At 47.0% G+C, this 26,638-nt stretch overlaps 1 protein-coding gene across 1 annotated transcript in view; it reads left to right on the top strand.

The window, feature by feature from the left end:
* Positions 1 to 21,366, top strand: part of LOC149360586 (uncharacterized) — a 31,137-nt gene extending 9,771 nt beyond the window's left edge. The window contains exons 2-5 of the mRNA XM_089572402.1: positions 1,706 to 1,845; positions 3,560 to 3,627; positions 20,383 to 20,469; positions 21,105 to 21,366. Of these exons, the coding sequence (XP_089428528.1) occupies positions 1,706 to 1,845; positions 3,560 to 3,627; positions 20,383 to 20,469; positions 21,105 to 21,241 (432 nt within the window). The 3' untranslated portion in view covers positions 21,242 to 21,366. The remainder of the gene's footprint in view (positions 1 to 1,705; positions 1,846 to 3,559; positions 3,628 to 20,382; positions 20,470 to 21,104) is intronic.
* Positions 21,367 to 26,638: the final 5,272 nt, after the last annotated feature.

Raw genomic sequence — 26,638 nt, 5'->3', positions numbered from 1 at the left:
TCTTCCACGTACACCATTACACTCTCGTTCGGAAGTTGGATGCGATTCTGCTGAAGAAGGTCGGCCTTCTCCTTGCGAAACGTACTGGTGAACGCCTGGAGAAATTCTGCTTTGATTGTCTCCCAAGTTTGGAGCAAGATTCATGGTTTACGTACCATGTACTTGCAGAGTGTTCCAGAGCAAAATAGACATGCCGCATCCTTGAGTCCCCGTCCCAAGAATTGAATGTGGCCACCCGGTCGAACTGGTCCAGCCAGTCCTCGGCGTCCTCATGAGGTAAGCCGTGGAAACGCGGCGGATCCCGTTGGTGGTGGAGAATTAAGGACTGGCGCAGTTGATGCTGGAGGATTCATTGCAGCAGCGCCGGTACTCCTTGTTGACTTGTGGTCGGGGAGCAGCCCGAACTCGGGAGATAGGCCTTGTAGTGGGCGGCTGGCCTGGTGAATAGGCGTGTCTACCGGGGGTGGTCGACCTCTGTTGGAATCGCGGCTTGATGGGGGCGTCCGGTACATGAAAGATGTACCCAGCGACTCCACCAGATGTCAAGGCGGTGTAAGACGCGCTAACGCTCAAGGCGGTTTGGAAGGCTCCCAAGAACGTCCGGGGCCGATTCCGACGGTGGCGAACTGCGTCCTTTTTCCTTAAAGTCCTCCCGTCGTCGTCTTCAGTAGCGCTAGCGTCAATATATCTGACATCCTGTCCAATATATGTCACTGTAAACTGAGCAAAAACACTGTTCAGTGCACCTAGTACCACATTTCGCGAGCTTAATGAGACCATGAGCGACTCCAGTGAGCTACAACGGTTGCAGTTTCTTTCGCCGAGCTGCGAAAATGCAGATCATCCGGCCTAGGTTTTACCATGCATCTTCATAACTTTGAATTAATTTTTTCTGCGCAGCGTACTATAAGACAATCAATACTCTAACCTACCAGCGATTCAACGGTGCCTAGAGGTTCCTCAGGTTCGTGTTTACTGCCGGATGGCAAACATTTTATGAGGCTCGCGCGGCAGATTTAATATTTAGTGAGAAACACTACTTTACGAAGTCAAACGGGCTCACAGGTTTGTGTGAAGCTTGACATTGAGGGCGGCCTTTGGCAAATCTTTAATAAAATACACATTGCCACCTCTGGGATTCGAAGCCGCGGTGGCGCGAACAGATCAGCTTCGCTGGCCACTGCACGAGAGCACTAAGCTATCTCCACAGCCGATGACGTCTTGTGATAAACTGCAATACACTTCCGAGCTGTGCATTCCACATCATCTTCTTCAACTACTAATCCTACTATCAATCTAGTGTTCACGCTTTGAGATTTGCGGCGGCAATGACCGACAGATGTGAACTGCATGCGTTAGCATGGAGAACGTTGTGACCGAACACGACACTACAGCAGTACACGTTGGCGTTGACAACATACCTGTAGAAACGGCCGCCAGTATAGATCTACTATGTGGGCACCTGCAAAAAACTGCGGTTTCTCACACTGTTTTTTGCTTGGGAATGCTTAACCGCCTGGCCATGTTTTTTTTCTTCAGACTGCGGAAATATTCTTGTAATCGTCGTTAGAATTTTCTTCGTCCAGTCGCTTTTGCGTGAACAACATTCTATGATGCAGCAACAATTCTGCCAGCAGTAACTTCTACTGATCATTCTGTGCAACCCAGAGCATAGTAAACAACTGAAACTTGTTACTAATTGCAGGCGATGTCCAAGTTCGAGTACGTGGTGGCCATATCGGATTCCAACCACGATACTATCTTCGAGTGCCTGTCAGCAAGGAGAACGGATATAGATCCACAGGCAAAGACAGCAACCTTCACGTTCTTTATGCCCACCTCTGGGTACTGAGTTTTCCTTTCAATACGAATGCGGTATCGAGCACCTCAGATATCAATAACTTTCTCTTTGAAACAGCAATTACGTACAAGTTCATGTGACCAATAATCAATTTTTGTGCTTGCAAAGCACATTAAGCGACTGTATTATCAACGATTGACAAAAAAGATTACTCACTGAGGGCCCTAAATGGAAACCTCTGTACATTACTGTACATTACTGGTTGGAGGACACGCGTATGCGATAGAGGATGAGATTAAGAGCCAAAGGAGGCGATCTGCAGTTCTCATATCGCAGTCATAAGTGTATATTGAAACGGAGCCATTTTGGTTCGTCGCATATGGGCTACTTAATACGCAAACAACGTAGGGTACGCCGACATTTTTTGACGACATGTATTGAGACTCTTGTCAAATTTTATTTCTACAGCAATGCGCAGCCTTTTTTCGTCTGTTATTTTAAAATTTCGTCTCAGTTTTTTTTGTCAAATAATAATTGATACATATGAATTACCATTATTGCCCTCATATGATGCAATACCCCTGTGCAGTGAAAGCTCGCTGAGAGTTTATCTTGACTTCTTTGTCGACCTGACCATTTTCTGTACCAATAATAAATGCACAAATGTTAGGTAACCAATTAGAGCTGTGTTTGGAACAGGAAATACTATCACCAAAAAAAAAGTAACGAGAGACAATTGAAAGAACTGCTAGACAAAAACAAAAGTTTAATTTCTAAATACCTGTTGCAGTATATGGGGTTGTTACTCTATGCTGAGGGAGAAGGTGGGTCATCACGTGGTGTGCGTGCAGACGCCAATTGTGCAAATCCTAGTCAATCGCCGTGATAGTCACAAGATGACACTTTTTTTGCGACGCTTATGCATGAGTTCAAGCGTCCATAAATATGGCAGCAAGCTTCTGAATAAAGTAACATCACAAACAGGCTCACAACACTAAACAGCGCCACATAAGCAGGTGGCCTTCGGCGACGATGTGGAGCTGCCTTATCAGAAGGGGCTTGTAAGGCAGCGAAACGCACAAGTGCACTGCGTAATCGAACAGTACGTGATCTGAGCTCGCCATTCACTTTCAATCTCTCACATAACGATTGAATGACAGAACTGTACCACAGTGACCAAAGCACCTCTTTTAATAAAATCCCTCACATGCACATTGTTTGAGGCATCTGTGCCCGCATGCGGTCCCTATCTGACATTGCCGGTGACGCGGGTGCCGTTTCGGTTGTCGCTGAATGCCATAATAATTGATGCTAGTGCGTCCTGCCGCATGTTCCTGAGCTTTCTCCACAGCAGAGCGGCAGTGGTGTTGTCGTGGGTTACTGAGTGTCCCATTCTATGGCCAGATAAGCGCAGCGTGTATGCCAAGATATTGTTACCGACAAACATTGACTCCGTCGCCAAAAGGGAATTTCTGAAATTGATTGCGCAATCTTTTTTCAGAAATTTTCTATTTACACCTAAAAGCTCAAGACCTAGATGTGGCATATCACACTTCGGAATACAATTTCGCGCTATCAAATTGAAGTAGCGATCCTTGCATGCACATTCATTCCACTTAAACAATTTACCTTAGCATCAACGAGAACACATTTCATGAAAAATATTCCATACGTGTGAACCTTCACGAAATTTGGGAATGTTCATTAAAAAGGGCATTGTTCGTAAAAAAAAAGAAACTTTTGTTTACAATTTTGTAGGATGGAGCCTTCTTTCCATGTCCGACCCGGAGACCAGCCTGGCACAGGTATTTTCACATCTGATATAGGTGAGTGTCGCACTCTGTGTATAAAATGTTGAAACTGAATTTTTCTTGTCTATCAGTGAGAAAATCTAAGCAGCATCATCGCCAGCCTGTTTCCGCTCTAAGACAAAGACCTCTAACATATCCCTCCGATTAAGTATGCCTTTTGTCTGTAGCGGCGACCTCATCCCCCAAAAGTGCACGATCCCATTCGCCTACTTCGAATTCAGCCGGACGCAGCTACACTGGCTTTCTTATCTTATACTTCCGGTTCCCTAGGGGCTATTGAAAATTTCTACCTTCGCATTACATGCCATGACACGCCCATTTTTTCTTGACGTTTTGGGGGATATTAACAAACACTAGCTACTGGCTTGTTTTTTCTCATCCTCTTCCTTAAAGTTAAACCCGTTATCGCTGCGCCAGCCGTGGGTAGATTGTCGCAATAACTTGCCATTCAAAAATCCCCCACGTTCGATTCAGTTAAACTTCAATTGACGCCTTCAATACTAGGCCGTTGGTTATCTGCTTTTCGAATGCATTGCCTGCCCTAATTCATTTCTTCCATTTTTTTCGCACTAATATATCAATCATTAGAGTTTCCTGTTTTCAGAAGTTTCCCTCATTTTTTCTTTCATAGATCGCTGCGAGATCGTTAACTTCACTTGAAAGTCTGTTTGCCTTTGTGCGTGTCATTTTACTGGACGTGAAATTTCACTAAGACAACCACATGCAGCTTTTTATAGCTTAGCTTCTTCAGCTGCCATAGAAGTTGTGTGCCGGAAAATACATGAAAGGACTATAAACTGTGAATATTTCATCAGAACATCTCGCAGATGCGCTGATATATGCGATGCACGAGGTGAAGATCGGACACATTTTTGTAAAAGAAGCGTATGTTTTGATGCGATAGGCATAAACGGCTGCTATGTATTGTACGTGTCCCCTATTTAGTGCGTAGTTCAAAATATTATTTACAGCTCAAGCATAGCGTGGTTGTGTTCCGACTGCTAAAACTTCAATCAGAAACTTCGGACTACTGATTTAATTATAAAATCCAGGTGAACTCAACTTTCGTTAACTGCAAAAAGACGCAGTGAATCCGACAGGCTGTCGGCGTGGACGTGCATGCGTAATGCTAACACCTGTATTGCTCAGTTGAAAACCAACACAACCGTACTAAATTTAAACAGATTAAAATCCTCCATATCGCGCCACAACAAGTAATTATATGTTTACTACTTTTCAGTGCAGCCCTTAAATGTAGACGTACACAAATACCCATCACCTTAATTAACCAGAAACATGGGCACAAAACATTCTGAACATTTAACGGAGTTTACAGTTCATTCTGACACATTTAGGTATTGTTATCTGCCTCAGATAGTCGGGGAATGGAACGCACTAAGATATGGTACAGTCAGCAGTCTGTCACTGAATGAATTTCTGTCGAGGCTACGCGCAGCTCATCGTTCGCGACCCTTGTAATGTATTATTTCGTGGAGCACTTTTATTACTGTCATTTTTATTATTTCAAAATTTGCCAGTGTAATGAGGAACATGCTTAGCAGTCCGAGCAACAGAACCGATGCGCGGCGCGCGGCGAGAAGACGACGATCGGCAGCTGAAGCAGCAGAGCCGACACGCGGCGCGAGGCGAGAGCATCAAATGTTCTGGGACCGGACCTGTCCTTGCCGGCTCTAACCGGCCTTCACAACCAGTCATCTCTTGCCAATAAAGGCCGTTACATCTTACAAGGCCGTTTCAAGACCTCGACTTTCTCCGGACAATTTCATAACCGTTTCTGTAGAGGGCACCGATGCTTTCGCGCTTGTTGACACCGGTGCTGCTGTATCTGTACTCAGTGCAAAATTGTGCCGCTAGTTACGAAAAGTGATGACTCGGCTATCTGGTTTTATGCTTCGCGCCGCTATTTCGCAAATTATCGCGCCTTTGGGGGCCTCTACAGCCCGAGTTACTATTCAGGACGTTCTGTACGTTGTTGAATTCATCCTGTTCGCATCGCCGTCTCACGACGTCATCGTAGGCTGGGACTTTTGCTCCCAACATGAAGCTGTCATCGACTGCACTCGTTCCAAAGTCGCCCTTCTTCCCTTCGGCGACGCCTCGGTGAGCGCTTCCACTAACCCGTGCTCCAAGTTGACTGTGGCTGATGACGTCGTGACACCGCCGTGCTCTGCTGTGCTCGTCTCGGTTCATTGCAACTCTGCATACAACGGCCCTGTGATCTTCATCGCGTCAGATTCCTTCGCTTCTCGCCACTGTCAACCCCTGCCATTCGCCGTGCTTACCGTCTCAGCCGGCTGCAGCACCTTGCCCCTGACGAATCCATTCCTGTGCCCCTCTACTCTTCTTCGCGGTGAATGCCTGGTACGTGTCCAGCCTTTCGCCTCCATCGCCTGGGACCCTTATGAGGATGACCCCTGAAGCATGCAAGTGTCTTCACTTAGTTCTTCCCCACAGTCTCATGATCCCGCTCCCGAAGCCGTCTTCGGGCGCCCAATCGACGTGAATCTTTCGGCACCGGAGAAGACCAAGCTTGCGGCCCTGCTAGATAAGTTTCGGTCGTCGTTTGACGTCCCTCACCACCATTTGGGCCGCACCTCAGCTGTTACCCATCGTATCGACACTGGCGCCCATTCGCCGTTGCGCCAACGCCCATATCGCGTCTCGGCCACCGAACGCCTGGTTATCGACGCCCAGGGGAATGACATGCTGCACCGTGGCGTCATACAACCATCACACAGTCCTTGGGCTTCCCACGCCGTCCTTGCCACCAAGAAAGATGGCTCTATCCGCTTCTGCGCTGACTACCAGCGCCTGAACAAAATCCCCCGCAAAGACGTCTATCCGCTGCCCCACACCTCTACAACCAGAAACATTCTTTTGTTCGCAATTTGCTTTGTGTAATTTTGATATTGCACATTTGTATTGCTTATATATGAATGCTGCCTAAAATGTAGTGTTGCCTCGGAACTCCAAATGCTATTTTGCTGGGCGGCGGGGATGTCTTTCTTCAATTTTGTTTTTAGTTCGTGTGCCTGTATTTGTATATTCCTGTGTTTTCTTGCGCGTCAGTTTCGCCTTTTCCTGTAACAGCCTCTGATGCGGCTAGCAGTGTGATCTGAATACATAAATAAATACAATTACTGGCGCATAATAGAAAAATGTCGAATTACGCTAATAATTTATGGACATCGGCTTATTAGGGAGTGCAGCCGCGGTAGCCTAGTGGCTATGGCGCTGGGCTACTGACCCGAAAGATGGGCGTTCAATCCCGTCTGTGGCGGTCGAATTTCGGGATGGCAAAATTCTAGAGGCCCCTGTACTGTGCGATGTCAGTGCATGTTTAAGAACGCCAGGTGGTCAAAATTTGCGGAGCTCTTCACTATGGCGTCCCTCATAGCCTGAATCGCTTTGGGATGTTAAACCCTCATAAACCAAAGCAAACCTCATTCGAGTGTTAACTACCAAAAAACGCTGCCATGGTCGGCGTTCAAAAGCCGTTTTTAGAAGCTTCCAGGCCACCAAGTTACTTCTGGACGCCTTGTGTAGAAACCCCGGCACTTTTCCAATCATAAAAGCGGCCATAACCTTCCTTTGTACAACTTAAGCGCTTAAGGTTTCATGTAGTTGCCCAAGTTTCTTCGCTACCAACACTAAACTTTCTCTTCAGAAATACCTATCATATTAACGTACTTTTTGGACTCGTAAAAATTATGAATAGGCCGGTTCCTAATAAAAGGGCTTTTAGAGCGAAAACTCTACTCCTAGTGGTACAACTTGCGACTTCGATGCATATGAGCCGTGACATTCACTGTCTAACAAGGTGAAACCAAACTTAGCTGAGCGGCAGTACGGCCCAAGCTATGATTTGTGACCACTTGATCATATGACTATGACCATTTGTGACCTAACCTTCACCTTTGACCTTGGCCCCGAGATTTGATATGAGACAGTGGAGACCATGCTAACAGTGCTTTCGCTTGTGTGCCTGGAAAGCCTCATTGAAGCCCAGCCATTTTTTATTGCATGGGCTTTTAACGTTGGCATAAGCACAGTTCATTTTAAGTCCTCGCTCGTTACGAACACTTTGATGCCGACTTACGCTAATCAAGGTGCCTCGAGGAGCCAGGCGGGAATGAACGGTAACTACATTCAACGAACAGGAAACTGCGGTGGAAGATCTAGTGTTTTGAGCATCTTCGTTCGATACCGAGGAGGAAATGAGATCCTGGGGCAACTGAAGTTTGAAGCACGCGTGCAATTTGCGGTGGAAACGCACCTAAAACTGTCTCATATGAAGCGGCATAATTGTAACGCCGCTCCCGTGGGCTTTGTCGCATGAAGGTAGTGGTCGGTGCATTCTGAAATTCATGGCTTGCTACACAGGGTGCAACCATCCGGCCATCATCCTAATTAGCGCGACACTGACGCCGGCCCAATGCGAGGCAAGCGCAGCAGTGGGAGGGATTACGCTGGTTGAGGGCGTGCAAATGTGCCTGGTGGTTTTGAGTTTCCGTCTAGTTCAGCTAGGCAGCACTGAAAGGCAGTTCTTCCTTCTGTGGCGCGCTCCGTTTACTTCTATCCGCACCCACCTGTTGGCAAAGAAGACGAAACTCCTTTCTGACAAGAAAAAAATAACTGAGAACACGTGCTCTCGTGCACTTTCCATCTTGGGCATAAGCTTTAAGGTTTTTGCATGTTTGACGCCCCAAAGCGACTCAAGCTATGACAGACGCCGTAGCGAAGGGCTCCGGAAATTGCAACTACTTGGGGTTCTTTAACGTGAACTTACATCCCTACTACACGGGCCAGTAGAATTCCGTCTCTTTCGGAAAGCAACCGCCGCAGCGGGATCGAACCCGCGTCTTTCGGGTCAGCAGCCGAGCGCATTAACTACTCAGCCACCACGGCGGCTACTTGAGACGAAGTCGTGTGCCCCCTCGTATACTCCATGTCATGTGGCCGCAACGTGAAGACTTGAATGTCGTGAAGTTGACGAAGGGTGATTTCTGAAAGTCATGCGAGTACTAATGAGGTACAGCACGTGTGACGATTGCGCCGACCTTTGGCGGATGCTCGTATTTCAGCTATTTCTAATTGCCGCCGCAAAAGTGGCGCGCTGTTTTCTAAATATTTATACCTCAATTGAGAGGCTGGGTACCATATGGCTCTACTGATCGCTAAAAATGCAGAGAAAAGAAATCTAGGGAAAAGAAAACACACCAGGCAAAGTTTAAAACATGATAACAACAGTGTGTCTTGCGCAAGTTCTATTGCGTATGCTTTTTGTGACATGATCACATGGATGGGAAAACATTCCTTCAAGTTCCTTGTTTGAGCCTTGTGAAACATTGTCGTCTTCCACAGCTTCTGTAAATATGTGGCCTAGCTTTCGGATGAACGAACTTTCAACGGATGCGCTACATTCGCAATGATCCAATGGTGTATACGTGCGCGAGCCTCGCTTTGAATAGTTTTCAACATTGGTCCTCCCTACCCTAGCGGCTATCACCAACAGAAGTTGAGGGAAGACTGGCGAGCTGTGTGACCAGCGGAGGCCACCCATACGTACTGGAGCCGAAGGCAGTGCCGTGATTCCATATTACAGCTGCCGTAAAACCGCGAACAGCGTCTCTTTTTTTTATCAGTTGGTCTCACATGTGCGTTATAGGCTATATTCAGGGCCTTTTTCTGAAGCCACGGACTTTCGCTTTCCATCATCTTAGCTAAACCGGAATCTTCCAGAACTCAGGATCTCCTTTTCTAGAGCACCGAATGATTCTTTATAGGTTATGGTACGCAGGAAAATAGCGAAAATAACTGATATTACAGGTATAATTAGATACATATCAAAAATGTCATATAACACATTTTTCTTCTGGAATCTCAATTACTATCAGTTCGTTTGCGGAACAGCCTCTGTCTCAAACTTAAAGGGAATTCATTTGCTGCAGCAGAATTACGTCCGACACATCTTCAATAAACCATACTAATCTACTACCAGGAATCTTTTCGGTAAATCTCATAAAATAAAGATATTTATTGGCAATTTATTTATTTATTTCGGATGCTTAGAATCGCCGAAGCATTGAAGAGAGATTGCGTTACAAGAAGAAAAGATTCATGATTAACGCGTGTTTATGATTTAATGTTCAATACTGAAAAATAATAAGTAGCGTGATGTGTCATAAAGCGCGGAAAAGAAGGGCGTAACAGCAATAAAATTATTCAAAAACAATTTCAGGTACAGAAAAATCTATCAGATCTTTAAATTCTCGCACGCTGCACTGCAAAACGCTTGTTATCCGACACGATCTCCAAATGAATGGGTTTTGCCAACGATTCATCTCAGTTCCGACAAGCAGCTGCAGCCTTTACTCTTCAATTATTACCAAATGAATAATATAGATATTGATACGGGGTGGCAACCCAATAAACACGAGAACATAATGACAGATAAAATGGTTTGCAGCGGGGTAATGTCCCAAAGCGATTCAGGCAGTGAGGTACGTCGTAGTGATGGGTTGCCGAAATTTCAAACGTGTGGGGTTCTTTAACGAGCACTGACATCCCGTATTTTATGGGCCTCTAGAATTTCGCCTCCACCGCAATTCTACCGCACCGGCCGGGATCGAATCCGCGTCTTTTCAGGCAGCAGCCGATTGCCATAGCCACTGAGCCAGGGTGGCGGGTTGATGACCGATGAAATGGGATTTTAATGGCTCTGGGCTTAGCGCGAGCGCTCTGTTCAGCGCCACAGCCCTGTTATTCCGTCATCTACTTCGCAATAATGCCACTGTCACCGAGCGATCGTCCCGATCATTTGCTTAAAATCTGAAGGATGTGGTGAAAGTGAGGATGGTCAGAAAGGATCGAAGAAGATGAAAGGCTTGCCCCGCGATGAATTAGATAACCTGATGAACAGTTGCCACCGGAGCATTAGATCCAGCGATCGGTCGCCCAGAGTCGAAGGTCGAGGTTTCTGAACTCGCCGGACAGCTTGAGCGGGGGGTGCCGCCTTGGTTCTTGTCGTCGTCGGGTCATAGGACGTCTTGTCCTGGTCGTCGTGTCTTCTGGTCGGGACGGGGTAAAAGCAGCTGGTCGGTTCTAAGTGGAGCTGGCATTTGAGCCGGGCGGTGGTGTGCAGGTGCCCTCGCCGATGACCAACGTGAGCAGAAGGGGGCGATGCTCCAGGGATCACGATGACGATGTTGCTCCGCACCTCTCATCATGCATGATATGGGGTGGCAAGCCAAGAAACGGGAGGACATGATGGCAGATGAAATAACGATTTCAATGGCTGCGGGTCTAGCGCGAGCGCACCGTACACCGCCATAGCCAGTTCTTCGTCTTCTCCGTAACAATACAGGATATGCTTTCTGTTATCGTGAATTTCAATGTTGTATTGTTTAATGTGGGACATATAGCTGCTTAATTTCGGTTTGTTTACCTACTGTAATATCTTTATTACCATTTTTGGTCACACTAGTTCGCATCATTCTTGCAATCTGTGTTTCCTCTTGTAATCTAATTCATATAACATACCCGCTGCCGCTAAACCTCCTGTGTTAGCGACCCAAACAAGCTGCCAGAGGGTGACATTTTCCAGCAGCTCTTTCATGTACCTCCCCATACGAGGAAAATAAAGATTTTATTTGATTTTATCAACCAAGATGAATCAGAGAAACTGTATTATTCGGCTGAAAACGAACACATGGCTAAGCACGACGTTTCAAGGACTCATTTGTTGTTCTTAGGAACAGCGACCGTCCTAGCTCTCTTTCTTATAAATGGTTGAGGGCTATACCTCTATGACTTCTGACTGCACTCTTCTTGGCATTTTTGTGCTACACTACACCCCTGCTTTCAAACACATGCAACTTGAATTTGCGTGCCCTCCAAACTGTACAAAGTCAGGCCCTCCGCAGAAGCCTGTATCTCCTTCGCAGCACATCAACAGTTTATTTATTTGCTTATTTACACATACCTTACAGGCCTTCGGAGAGGCATTGTGTAAGCGGGTCAAGTACAGAAGTTTCTGTAAAATTGGTTAAAAATAAAGATAATAGTAAAAGTGCAGTAAAACAGACAAAAACAAGTGAGTGCAGAAAACAACATAACGCAAACAAAAAAATTGGTAACTGTACAAGGCAGTATACTATGCGTTATGGAACAAAAGCAGGTGGGATGCACAAAGTCACATAAAAGCAAAAGGAAACGCCAGCATAGCTTCCGGGTGGAACGAACGGGCAGCAAGCCGCGAGCCTCGTGGTGAACCACTCACCGCGTGATTCCTGCGTCCCTGCGCCCGAACGAGACTAGCGGAAGGCGCTCCGTCGCGCGCTATCTGCTGGGGCAGCGGTGTACACTGCGAGATAGAGCTTTTAGTAGGCGCCGTCTGATGGCGCTACATGCGCACCAAGCGAAGAGGAAAAGTAGCGGGCTTCTCGGATTTCTCGCTTAGGGCCAACGCCGCCGACGCCGACATTGGATTTGCTGCGGCACAGAGCCCTTAACGTTGTTTGCGGCGTTAAAACATTTCAGGCATGCATAAGGATAGCTGCGCATGAGCAGAACCAGTGAGGCAATAGTCTCAAGGAGCTGAAAACAAAACTATATGGATCATGAGTATGTAAATGACGGGCTAAGCGTTATCAATGAAGTGTTTTAGTGGATGTTCGCGAAAGATGTCGTGATTACGCTGCAGGGCGATGCAATCCGGATGATGGTCCCAGAGGCGGATGGCCTGCGGGAGTGACGAGAAGGTGAAAGCATAAGTGCTGCCATAAATGTGGGCATAGCTGTAGTCATTATGTAATCTATGTGATAATATGAGGGCCATTGTAGATGTGCTGGCGGTGAATCAATGGTATGGACGTATTTTTGAAAGATATATTGTGAGACAGGAGACAGAGCGCAGGATGGAGCGAGCTTTAATGGCACCCGCAAGTATGGCGACCAACCCTTCGAAGAAGAAGATGATCGATGATGATGGATATGTACAGATGAAGACGAAGGTAGCATGTTGTGCTTTGAGCGATGATGATGGATATGTACAGATGAAGACGAAGGTCGCATGTAGTGCTTACACTTTCTCCCCTCGCGTACGAAAGCGACCGGCCCGGGCGCAGATTAGAGCACAGTAGGGCGACGGGCAAAGGGTTTGAGGCGGGAAACATGAACAATCTCGGCACCTCGGCAACGACGATCATTAACAGGATGAACAGGGGCAACGCGATAGTTCACCGGGGACGTTTGTTCGAGTACAGTATACGGGCCAATATAACGGTTCAAAAATTTTTCACACAATCCCGGGATACGCACTGGAGTCCACAGCAGTACCTCATCACCAGGGTGAAAAAATATGGCACGGTGGGAGAGATCATAGGTGTTTTTCCGGGAGGCTTGGGAGGCGTCGGTATTCAGGCGGGCAATGGCACGGCAGTAGGTAAGACGAGAAGTAAACTGTTCGTGAGAGAGTCTGGAAGAGGTTGAGGGGGCGGAGAAGAAAGACGCTTCGAGGGTGAAGGTAGGTTGACGTCCATACACAAGGAAGAATGGGGAGAAGTTGGTGGTTCTTTGCACGGCACTATTGTATGCAAAGGTAACGAAGGGAAGCATGGTGTCCCAGTTGGTGTGGTCGGGCTGGATGTAGGTGGCTAGCATATCGGACAGCGTGCGATGAAAGCGCTCTGTGAGCCCATTGGTCTGAGGGTGATAAGCTGAAGAGGTTTTGTGCACGGTTCTGGAGGCGTGAAGAACTTCGGCAAGGATGCTGGAGAGAAAGGACTTGCCGCGGTCACTAATAAGGACACGAGGAGCTCCATGGCGCAGAAGGATGGCGTTCAGGAAGAAGTGGGCGATCTCTGAAGCAGAGCCGGAAGGAACAGGGGCCGTTTCAGCGTATCTAGTTAAGTGGTCGATGGCAGTGACGATCCAACGGTTGCCCGTGGGTGTTAATGGTAAGGGACCATAGAGGTCAATCCCAACGACTTCAAAAGGGGAGAAAGGACAGGGGAGAGGCTGTAGAAGGCCCGCAGGGGCAGACGTGCTCCGTTTACGACGTTGGCAAGAGATGCAAGACGCAATATATTTTCCAACAGCGGTTGAGAGGCCAGGCCAAAAGAAACGGCGCTTGATGCGGTCATAAGTTTTCTGAAAGCCTAAGTGGCCAGCCGGGGGATCATCATGAAAGGCCTGCAAAACTTCTCGGCGAAGAGAACGGGGTACGACAGGCACCCATGAGTCACCGAAGGGGCTGTAATTGTGCCAAAGAAGGATGTTGTCGACTAGCTTGAAAGAGTTAAGTTGGCGACGTAGGCGGGCATTCGGTGGCCGCGTAGCACCGCTCAGACGGTCGATAAGAGTCCGGCAGTAAGGGTCGGCCCGCTGCGCTGAGGCGAGATCGCCAAGACTGGGAGCTGGCATCAAGTCAATGGGTGCGGCGGTCAAGGTTGAAATAGCCGCCGAAGGGGTAGTTTGGCAGTTTGAGGATGCGGAGGACACGGGTTGCGGATGCGGAGGTTGGGTTTGGGCGAGGGGACAACGAGATAGCGCATCGGCGTCCTGGTGTTTCTTGCCCGATTTATAGGTGACGGTAAAGTCATATTCCTGGAGACGGAGAATCCAGCGGCCGAGGCGGCCGGACAAGTTTTTCTGCGAGGACAACCAGCACAGGGCATGATGGTCAGTGACAACTGTGAACTGGCGGCCGTACAAATAAGGGCGAAATTTCTGAATGGCCCAGACAACAGCGAGGCACTCTTGCTCAGTTATCGTGTAGTTCTGCTCCGCTGCAGTCAGTGTACGACTGGCGTAGGCGATGACTTGCTCGCACGAAGAGTGCTGCCGCTGCAGAAGAACTGCACCAATGCCGTGTCCACTGGCGTCCGTGTGTAAAATCGTTGGAGCATTGTCGTCGAAATGTGCCAGTATCGGATCAGATGTGAGAGCCTTCTTTAAGGTAGTAAAAGCGACCTCACAGGCCTCAGACCAAACAAACGGCTGGTCAGCGCAGAGGAGCTTATGCAAAGGGGCCGCAATAGAGGCAAAGTTGCGTATGAAGCGCCGGAAGTATGACGCTAGCCCCAGAAAACTGCGCAGGTCTTTGACGCGCGATGGGCGAGGAAAATGCAAAACTGCAGCCACTTTGTCGGGATCAGGCTTTACACCCTTCTGGCTAACGACGTGACCGAGTACCTTGATAGAAGTGGAAGCAAAGCAACATTTCTTGGTGTTTAACTGTAGGCCGGCCTCAGAAAGTGCGCTTAATACTTCATCGAGACGAACAAGGTGTTCAGAAAAAGTCGAAGAAAAAATGACTATGTCGTCGAGGTAGCATAGGCACGTTTTCCACTTCAGGCCTCGGAGAACGGTGTCGATCATGCGCTCGAACGTGGCCGGAGCATTGCATAGGCCGAACGGCATAACGTTGAATTCGTATAATCCGTCGGGAGTGGCGAAAGCAGTTTTTTCCTTGTCGGCCTCGTGCATTGGTATTTGCCAGTATCCGGATCTTAGGTCGAGACTAGAGAAAAATTGTGCACCTTGGAGACAGTCGAGGGCGTCATCAATCCGAGGCAGCGGATAAACATCTTTTCTAGTGATCTTGTTAAGGGCGCGATAGTCAACACAAAAGCGTACTGAGCCATCCTTCTTTTGAACCAGCACAACAGGCGAAGACCAAGGACTCGAAGAAGGGCGTATGATGTGGCGCTTGAGCATGTCGGCTACGTTATCTTGAATAACCTTGCGCTCACTAGAAGACACACGATACGGGCGACGGCGAACGATGCCCGAACCATCTGTGTAGATTCGATGCTTAGCTGCGGTGGTTTGGCTCAAGGTTGTTGCCCGGGTATCGAAGGAAGCGGCATGCTTGGTCAAGACGGCAAGCAATTCATCTTTTTGAGTCGGGGTGAGACCGGGGCTGATAGCAGCTGAAATAGATGCAGAGGCAGAGGAAGGGGTCGAAATAGCGAAGCTTGATGGGGCAGAGGAAAGAACGGCCACAGGTTGAGTGGTATCCACAGAAGCGATGGCTGTGCCTTGACGCAGAAGAATGGGTTCCGGCGTAGTGTTGAAGGCAGTCAGTAGTGAAGACCCATTGGTGAAGCGGAGCAGGGACGCGACGAGAAAGATGCCCCTTGAGAGAAGACGGGGGCTTGGTGTGACGAAAACGACCCCAGCGTTGACGTGGGCAGAAGCAACAGAGAGGACATCTTCGCAGCCGGGGTAAAGTACATGATCAGCGGTGGTAACCAGATGATGAGAAGGCAGGACAGAAACGGTTGAAAGGTCGGATTCAGAAGCCTGTAGAGTAGGGGGACAGCAGGTAATTACAGCTTGCGCAGAGTGGAGGAAGTCCCAGCCGAGGATGAGGGGATAAGCACAGGAGGGAAGCACAGCAAATACTATGTAGTGCAGGATGCCGTCGATAGTGACTCGTGCCGTACACAATCCGGAAGGACGCATTGATTCATCATTGGCAGCACGGAGAGAAGGACCACTGTAAGGTGTGCGCACCTTGCGAAGACGAGAACATAAATCAGAACTAATTACAGAAATGGCGGCGCCCGTATCGATCAATGCTTCTACTACAGTGCCTTCAATGTCAACGGTTAACATGTTCGATGGCTGTGCAGGAGGAATTGAGAGGGCGGCGTGCGGTGCAGTTTTACCTCCGGAAACTGCACAATTTAGTTTTCCGTGTGGCCAGTTGTCTGGGAGGATGGTGGACGTAGAGGCGACGACGAGCGGCGGAAAGGCGATGGGGAGCGGCGGCGCGACGGCCTGTCGGTCGAGGAGCGGTCCGGAGAGGTAGAGGGATAGGAGGGACGATAATTGGTGTGGTCAGCAAACGGTGGGCGGTAAGCGTACGACGAGTGCGGAGCGTCTTGGGAGAAGTCCCCGTACGATGGGCGACGAGGAGGACTGGAGGCAAACGCCGGACGGTAAGCATGTGACGAGTACGTAACTCCGTTGCGAAAGTCTGGGTACCACTCGCGCTCGTCGCGTTGACGCCGACGGCACACACGGGCAACATGCCCGCGAATTCCGCAGTAGTGACACACCGGCCGACGTGCAGGCGGACTCCAAACAGGACACATAGCGGGGCTCGGGGACACAGAGACCGGAGTTTGCTGAACGGGCTGTGGATGCGACGGGTAAACAGCAGCAGGAGGCGTCGCAGCAACCTGGGCATAGGTAGGCACAAAACGCGGTACAGGTGGTTCCGCAGCCAAGGGGCGAGTGACCGAAGCGAGCTCGTCTTTGATGAGATCACGCAAAGGCGAGGACGACGGTGCTGGAGGCGGGTGGGAATCAACTGGCGGTAAGGTGGAGCCGTGCAGTTCCTCCCGGATAATGGAGCGAATGAGGGAGCGTAAGTCCACGTCCGGTGAAACTGGGGTGTCCCAGGTGTCTTTTAATCGAAGCGACTGAAGGTCGTCAAGACGATGGCAAGTTGTTCGGATGTCTTGGACTGACGTTGGATTCTGAGCAGCAAGCGTGTTGAAGGCAAATGACCCAAGCCCTTTCAGAAGATGACGTACCCGATCGTTCTCTGACATAGCGCTGTTGACACGTCGACACAGGGCAAGCACGTCTTCAATGTAGGATGTGTAGGACTCACCGGGTAGCTGAACGCGCGTATCTAGCTTTTTTTTGTAGACAGCGGGGCTTGCACCAGATGTGCCAAAGATTTGTCGTATCTGTGCCGAGAAGTGAGCCCAGTCCGGGATGGCATCTTTGTGGTTGACGAACCAAGTCTTAGCCACGGCAGTGAGGTAGAACGACACGTTTACAAGTTTCATCGCTGAGTCCCAACGATTATAGGCACTGACCTGGTTATATTGGTCGAGCCAGTCCTCGACATCGTCCCCACGAAGACCAGCAAAAATGGGAGGCTCACGCTGGAGTGTGGTGATGGTCCAAGTGGGGTGTCCAGAAGATTGGGAAGAACCGGGTTGGCTCATCATGGCTGGCTCCAGACGGTTCGAATCGAGAGGAAGAAGAACGGGGGGCCCACCGGGAGTACGAGTGGTGTTGTCGCTGACGGTATCCATCGGGGCGGATGGTACGAGCAGGTGGCGACCGGAACGTAGCTGCAGTCTGGCGGCGGAGAGGACGCAGGGATCGAGAGCACACTCCACCGCTTGTGAGACAGGAGACAGAGCGCAGGATGGAGCGAGCTTTAATGGCACCCGCAAGTATGGCGACCAACCCTTCGAAGAAGAAGATGATCGATGATGATGGATATGTACAGATGAAGACGAAGGTAGCATGTTGTGCTTTGAGCGATGATGATGGATATGTACAGATGAAGACGAAGGTCGCATGTTGTGCTTACAATATAAAGGGCAATGTTGCGACGAATTTTCAACGGATGGAGTGAAAGTTCAATCTTCAGTGGTGGTACACTGGTCTGATTACTAATTTAGCGAAATGAAATGAAAAGCCCTATTCTGGACAGCTTCGAAATTCTGTATTAGGCATTTCTGATGAGGTGACCAGATGGATGAAGCTTACTTTAGCTGCTGTCTGACAACATTTATGTAGGCTTGTTTACGCACATGAGGGGTAGTGCTTTGCAGGTTACGGCGAAGGAAACGTAGTGACCTGGAAGCATTAGCGGAAATGGTGGTTATATATTCAGCCCAAGAAATGTATGGTGAAAGATGGACGCCTAGATACTTATACTGCGTAGTCCGAGCCAATGTATCGTTATTAATGTGGTAGAGAAAATGCGAATGAACTGTTTTTCGGCTAAAAGATTTTATCTTAGACATATCAATGTTTAAATTCATTATCCACGTTTTACATCAGCCGGTACCGCGATCGAGGTCACATTGAAGTGAGAGGTGGTCATTAGTATTTTTTATTGGTCAATAAATAATGCAGTCCTCAGCAAATACGCGTATGCAAAATGAGACCTTTACTGGAAGGTCATTAATGTAAATTAAGATGAGGAATGAACCGAGGACGCTTGCATGAATTGCAATCTCCAAGGGCTATTAGCTTTCGACATAGCACTGAACACACTGCGGATTCACATAAGTCATCTAAAAGGATTTCTGAGTTTCACCTATTGTCATGTCGGTATAGAGAACGCACGCTCTGTTTTCAAAGGTTGTAGCAGCCCGCTAGTCGTCCATCCCATCACAGTTCACCCCCGCGGCACGACCTTCCGTGTATAGTTAATGCCGGCCATTCAACAGTGGACACTGTCCTTACTCCAAGTTGAATAAAATGACCACACACTTATATACGGATAGATCGGTGTCGTCTACTAGCACAGCTTTCCCTGTGGTCTTGCCTGGGAGACAGTGTAGTATTAACCAATTAATTTCGCATTAAACAACCTCCACCGGGACCGAATTAACAGCTGTCTCTGCGGCTGTGTGGTACATGGGTCTACAAACACCCGTAAATGGGCTGTGTTCTGCGATTTTAAAGCTGCCCTACAATATCGCAATTCTGCATTACTGTATGGCAACCACGACCAAATAGTTGTGGAAATAATACATCTGAAATACCGGGCCCTGGAAGAGGCCCAGGATGTCGTGTTGCAGTGCCTACGAGGACAGAGTGGCCCTGTCGGAAACGCCATAGCTCATGGTGTTGCTTGATCGGGCCATGGCAGCGTCACTATTTTTCGGATACGAACGGCAAGAGACGACGCAGCAAGAAAACTGCGAATGCTTGCCGAAACATCCCTTTAGCATCACGGTCTACGCTTGGAAAATTGGACCCTCTCTACCCCTCACTTCAACTCCATCTAACATCCGGCTTCTCCCGCTAATATACTATGCTGTGGTGTCACTTGAGGCTGGAAGTAGCGTTTACAAATGTCTACTGAAACATAACCGCAATGGCAGACCCTCCTGCGTGTGAGAACGGTATGTGCGATGAGAGATACGAGCACCTATTTTGTGGCTGCCCTCGGTTTCAGCGTGAGCGCGCCGTCCTGTCTGCAACGCTCCGCAGATTGAATTATCGTCCTCATAGAGAAGTCAAGATTCTAGGTCCTTAGGCTAAACCTTCATCTCAGAAGACCGCTGTCAAGACGCATTTGAAGTTCTTGAAAGACTCAGAATAGCATTCAAAGTTATAAACCTTCCGTGTGTGCCCTGTGTACCGTATTAGTAATAGCATACAGACGAAAAAGGGGTCTGCCCATTCCTCTGTTCCTTTCTTTCTCTCCCTCCGTCCACCTTCCAACGTGTAGGGTAGCATACTGGGGCTCACCTAGTTGAGACCCCCGCCTTCACGCTCTTCTAACCTATGACTCTGTGTCTATAACACTAATTCATAACGCTAAGATGAAGGCCATGAATTTTCCGAGCTTCGGAGGCCAAAAACCGCTATTTATTCGGAGTAGTGCTGGAGCCGCAACTAAAATCTGAACGGCATCGCCACATTTCTATATCGCATAGCGTACTGGCGGTAAGGGCCTGGAGCCGTATTTTGCACTATTTTCAGTTCACTATAATATTTTGGTAAGACACATGAGTGCCATTATTCTTTCAAGCCAACCTTCATCCTTTTAACTGAATGACGTTTTAGAACAAAAATCTACGATTAGAAACTTCATTAGCAAATCTATTGCAATTGAAAAATACACGCGTTCGTTGTTTTCTCCGATGTGTGTTTATGCCAAAAAAACGAACCTAAATTTTCTACATCAAAAGGATAAGCAGCAATTCCTCGAATCGCTAAGCCTAAACTGTGTTCCACGTTTGAATCTTTCAGATCCTACTCCGAGGGAGGGTGTTGTCTACTACACAGACTACGAGAACTGCGCCGTGGCGAACATGGAGCTCAGTGACGACGGAAATCGTGAGATATTACCGAAACTTGTAGCGCTTGAAGACAAGGTGAGAACGAGGAAACAAAGGGCGCTAAGGTTCACTGGAAGTTAGAGCCCGTCTTTTCTTCTTTTTGAACTTGTCTTTAAGCAGTACAAGTTTCATCATTATGTAAACTAGCTCGAATATCCCCCCTCACGCATGATACGCTTGCTTCTGTCCAGAACAAGTACCTTTCATGAAATTCGCTTGGGAACGTGCACTACTTAAGTTTTATAGAATAGTGGATAAATTATGTGACCCTTGAAAAAAAGGCTTGTATGTAAATCTTGTATGCCACATGGAGCTACAGTCGTCCATCATGAATTTCAGGATCTTCTGCTCATCTACCAGGTACCAGTATGATGAAAATAGGTGCGAACTGCGGATCACGTAGGCGCCCCGCTGTTCACATTTCTTTTTATCGCTACAGGGCATATCATTCTCATGGGCACTACAATGTGGAGGAGGCACAGAAGAAACACAGCGATTAACCAAGCAGTAGAGTAACAAAATAAAAACATTGCTGAAATGGCCATGTATGTAACACAGTGAAATCAGCACGCATTACAACTGTTTTTTCTTAGGCATTTGGTGTTGAAGCATGCCACTGTGCTTCACTTGCAGAGTGCACACTGTGGGCTCGAGTGGAAGTCAAGGACAACGTGCCGCAAGATTGTATCGACCACTTTGTTGACGTTTGCGGTGTCATTGTTCCAGCGCACAGCCGGGATCTGTGCCCCGACGGTGAAGGCGACTATTAGTCCTGGAGCTTGATTCCTATTTTCATCGGAAAGCATAAAAGAAGGTGCTGTTTTTCGGCATTTCACAGTTAAGGCTTTAATTATTCTGTCTTGAAAGTAATAAAATAAAAATCAAATACACTGGAGTGTCGCCTCTTTTTGTGTTCCTTCTGCCCTAAATTTGATTTCTCTCATCACCAAAGCTACCCACAGAACTACCCAGATGCTTCACTGCTCTAGTTATCAGTAAATGTCCAGTTTTTCAGGCTGTAATAAATAGATTCCTCATCACAAACATCACAACAGGAAGCGAAAAATCCGTGTTTACGATGACGTCGCGCAGGCAAAGTCAACGATACGAAATATATGTGAATCAGAGGGCATGATCTAGAAGACGGAGGAGGAGGGGAAGGGCTATAGCTTCAGCTGTAATTTCGCACCATGGCGCACAGCACGGCCGCTGATCATTTCAAACTTTACTTTCAATTCTCCAAAGACAATTCATTTGGCATGTATTTCACTTGTATACGACAGCACTTTCGCTTTCAATCATCGAGAAAGCAAACATAGTGGCGGCAGAGAAGAAAGCGGCAGCTAGGAATGGAAACACGGCACGAGGATTCCGGATAACTGATGTCTGTCTGAATGTGCAAGAGTATATGCAAGGCAAATGAGACAGGAGGTTAAAACCAGAGAGCGATTTTGTACCCTTCTTAGAAACCAGATGTGGTCTTGTGATAGGGAAAAAGTTAGGAATGACCAAAAAGCGAGAAAAGTAAATAGCGGACTAGGAAGAATAACTGCAAAATAAAGACAAGCTGAAATGTAAATACACAGGACAGAGGACATGATAGAAATTGCTAAGAGGAAAAAAAATAGAGTTTGATGAGCTCTGCTTATTAAAAGAACTACTCGTAACTGCCGAAAGTGGCTCTTTTCTTTCTAGGCTGAAGCCGCGGACACGATGCTGCTACATTGTTCTGAAGGCTGATACCCGTGCTATGTATCGCTCTGTTAGGTTTAGACCTCTTTTTACGGTTTTTAAGTTGACTTCCTTGCCTGCTGTCGCCACCTATAAGTTTTTATGCGTTTTTTTTAGGCTAAAGCTACAAACACGATGCTCATTGCTCTGAAGGCTGATGCATGTCCTCTGTATTGCTCACTGAGGTTTTGGCTTCTAAATTTTACGGCTTTTAAATTGATTCTTGGCCTGCTGTCGACACATATCAATTTTTAGGCGTTTTTAGCTTTTTGCCCTTTAACGATACTCTATCTGGTTTCTCAAAAGAGAGCAATAGCTCTGATTAGTTAACCATTCTTCTCATTGTGGCCCATAGGCTTATAATTACAATATCGATCATGGCGCCACAACACATATCGTACTGTAATTTTCAGGTAGATTTTGGCGCACCGGGAGGAGGAGAATAAACATTATATAATAATAAAATAAAAACCTTCCCGGGTAGGCTCCGCAGTCCCAGAGCCGTTTGGCCTTCCCTCCAGACTAGCCCGGTCATCAGCTTGCGCTGTTCACTAGGCAAGAATGCTTTGAAATGCGACCTAACTGCGCTAATAGGGTTGGACTTCGGCGCCCATGTCACACATGGCATGCATCAGCTGTGCAAGGCAAGGAATATTATGAGCCAAATACACGCCTCTAATATTTAACGAGGGGTCACCTTTGTAATGGCTGAAGCGCTAGAAGCATGAGCTTTTAGGCGCGCAGTGGAACAATTTGAGCGTCACGTGGGCACAGCACGTAACCTTTATAGCCTCTTGCACACTCAAACTAACTATCATTAGTTCCTAATCACTCTCGTCTCGATACTCCCTTCTACAGAGACATTTCCTTGTTAACTGTCGCGCTCTTTTTACTAAGTCCCATCTAGCTCTGCAACCACTTCGCCTGTGCCTAGACAGGTAAACGTGACTCTATAGTGAGGTTACATGCCAGAAGGTTTCGATATCCTATGATGGAAAACCAGGCGAGTAGAGTTCAATAAATAGTAGCAACGCGACTTCTATATTACACAAGACTTTCTCCCAGAGTTTCTTTCGCAGATTGTTATGCTTCCAAAGGCCTTAGGTGCCCCGATCTTCGCGAACATTATGGAAGGCAGGCAATTCTTTCCTACAAGCACAGTGTTTTTACATATATTACGAAAATAGATAGGGGTGAGTATCTTCCTCACAGTTATTTCTTTGTTATCAGAAAATAACTCATCTTTCTAAAATTAACCTTAACAATAAAAAAAATGAAGTATCTGTAACTTAAGCGAGAGCAATAAGAACAAGAGTTAAGCAGTGTGTCATCGAAAGCAATAGAGATAGATAGCAAACTCCTCAGAATTTGCGGTTGCCCAAATGCTGGAAGTTGATAGGCCATCATAATTGCCTCCAACGCCAAGCATTTAAATTCGACTAACTTTACCGAACGTTGTAAGGTTAGAGATAATTTTTAATGCGGACACCGTCAACTTCAACGCAGCAGATGATTTGGCAGTTATACCCACTTAAACCAAAGCATGATGAGTCATAACGGACATGGCGAATCTTAGGCGGCGTCTAGGCATGATCGTAAGCGAAGTATTAAACTGAAACTCAATATTCAAACTCAGCTAGCGCTTTAGGCATTAAAATCTGGGACAGTTGCAGCAAAAATCTTCCCGTTCAGATGCAACTGATGCAACCACGCTAAAGAGCACATCATTTGTTGCGTTTTGTTTTCATGTCGAAATATGGCATTACAAAATTGCAGGCCGTCAGTATCGAATGCGAGTCCAGTATTTAAGTTTTGTGTCTCGTCATTCTGTTGCCAAATATCAAACGCCAAATACCATTTCCAAAGCTCCGTCTCTTGACAAAAGGCATCGCTCGCATCTTTAATACACTAGACAAAGACGTATTTTACATATTTTACACTATAGAAGTGATTGTCATATCGGTATGGATTCCATGCCTAGGGGTGCCAATTAAAATATATTCATCAAAGCAAAGCTAGATGAACGCGCAGTGTTGACAACTATATTTAAAAGTGGAATTGTAGGGAACACTTGGGGTGCACCTTAGGGTATGCCAGGATAACTAGTATGTTTATGCGCATATATACTGAATTGGTCATTTTATACTTAACATCAATAGATCCACGGAAGCCCCCATACCATCCAGGCGCAATGGTGCAGCGGTAAGCAATGCGCCACTGCCCTCCGATGGCAGGCGCTAACACTGGTGGAAGTTAGTTGTGCGATCCAGATTGCTCTTCCCGAGCTACCTCGCGGGGCCAATTATTAATTTAGCCGCCATCTCTGATGTTGCATGCGGCAGTACTAGACAGAAAATCTGCGACAGAATATATTGTCCCAAATGAATATGAGCCGCCGCGGTGGCTCCATGATTATGGCACTAGGCTGCTGACCAGAAGGACGTGATCCCAACCGCGGTGGCAGCGTTTCGATGGAGCGAAATTCTACAGGTGTATGTACTGCGCGATATCCGTGCACGTTGAACAACCCTAGGAGGTCTAAATTTTTTGAACCCTTCACTACTCCATCCTCATAGCCTAAGTTGCTTTGGGACGTGAAAAATCCGTAAACGAATCAAACAAATCAATATGAGCGAACAGTTCCATCTTACTGAATCGCATGAGGACCATCCAGAACTTTGGTATAGAATCTTGGAACTCGTCGGTTTGCAACACTGCTTCCGAAGTATTTATGCGTTTCATTTTTCAGTCCTCTGTTTACAATAATCTTATAAGATTACCGTAAACAGATTACCGTAAATCTTTAAGATTACCGTAAATCTTTTAAACGATGGTTAAAGAATGTTTTCAACACACGAAAGGTCGAATAAAGAAAGCTTTGCTGTAGGCGAAGACCAAGAATGAACGCGATTCGAGTTTTTATAGAAAAAAAAAACAAGCGATGTGTTTCGAAAATAAACTATGTTTTAGAATACTGCACGTCACAAATGGTGAGCGTACAACCACTGAGAAGCATTGTAGCGAGATTCTCAGAATCGTAAATTTTTAACGACTATATTTCGAACTCGTTGTAGCGCTAGCCCCTGAAAATGAACTGAAAGCATTAATGTTACCACTTTCTTCCAGACCTTAAATACACTATATAGGGATTAATCGGTTCTGGGATAAAGTTGTAGTAATCTGTGCCCTATTTTTTAAAGGGTAATAATAATATAACCAAATAGATTTTAGCAATAAGAGCATGATATTGAACGGAGATTACTTTTCCCCGCCGAAGAGCTCTATATGCACTGTTAACAATAATGTTACAAATTACTTTAAATTTATAACTTTTATATGCAGTCAAAAACATAAGTGGCTTCCTTTCGAAAAACAAACCGGATCGGTGGTAATGAAGTTGTATTATTTAGATTTTTTCTTTAAAATAATTTCCCTTGATTTTAGTTTAATAACCTCTATCAAGACGTGAATGCTGCTTATAACGATCATTGAGCAAGGTAAGACCTGTCACACTGATGGGGAGTTTGACGAGAAAGCAAGCAAAAAAGATTCTCTATGGTTGCGTGCAACCGCCAAACCTGCTAAGGTACACCTCGAGCTGTCGGCTTGATTCAAACCATATACCTTCTTTATAGCAGTTGGTTTCAACTGACAGGGCCCTTGTAGCTCTGTAAAAAAAGATTGTCAAGTGGCTGATGTAAAACCCAATCTTCAAATTCACCTACATGCATTGAGTCCTGGTGTACCCAACATGAATATCTGTAGATAGTCATTAGAGGTCGGTAATACAGCCCCAGATAATCAGTCACGTCGCAGTTTGTCAAACTGAGTTCTATCAAAGCAGGCGGTGCAAGCTTGCTATGGATGTCGGCAATATGGTTTGGTATATCCAGGCTGGACACGTTCCATTTTGTTGAACCATGAGAATTTTGGACTTCAGCGCTTTTGCTAGCAGGACACTCCCACTTTTTTTGCTATCCCTTATTTCATCCAGGGGGTAGAATGACTAACTCCCGAGCATGCGCCAATGTTGCAGTCAAGGTCACATTTAGCCCGTGATAACTACACTTCATCATAAGCAGGCGTTTCATCATACGTTACCCCGCCGCGGAGGCTCAGTGGTTCCGGCGCTCGGCTGCTGGCTCGAAAGACGACGGGCTTTTCCCGGCCGCGCCGGCTGAATTTTCATGGAGGCGAAATTCTAGAGGTTCGTGTGCAGTGCGATGTCCGTGCACGTTAAGGAACCCCAGATGGTCGAAATTTCCGGAGCCCTTCACTACGGCGTCCCTCATAGCCTGAGTCGCTTTGGGACGTTAAACCTGAATACACTAATAAACCAGTATCACATTCATTCGACATCATTACCAGAGAAGCAGACGTGATATCAACAAAGCACACTTAGAAGGTATGCTACATGCAAATAAATAAACCGAACC

The sequence above is a fragment of the Amblyomma mixtum genome, chromosome 2 (genome assembly GCF_055824585.1).
Source record: "Amblyomma mixtum isolate Tamu chromosome 2, ASM5582458v1, whole genome shotgun sequence".
NCBI lineage: Eukaryota > Metazoa > Arthropoda > Arachnida > Ixodida > Ixodidae > Amblyomma > Amblyomma mixtum.
Note: the sequence above shows the minus strand (reverse complement) of the source record. Positions and strands in the feature narration are given on the sequence as shown.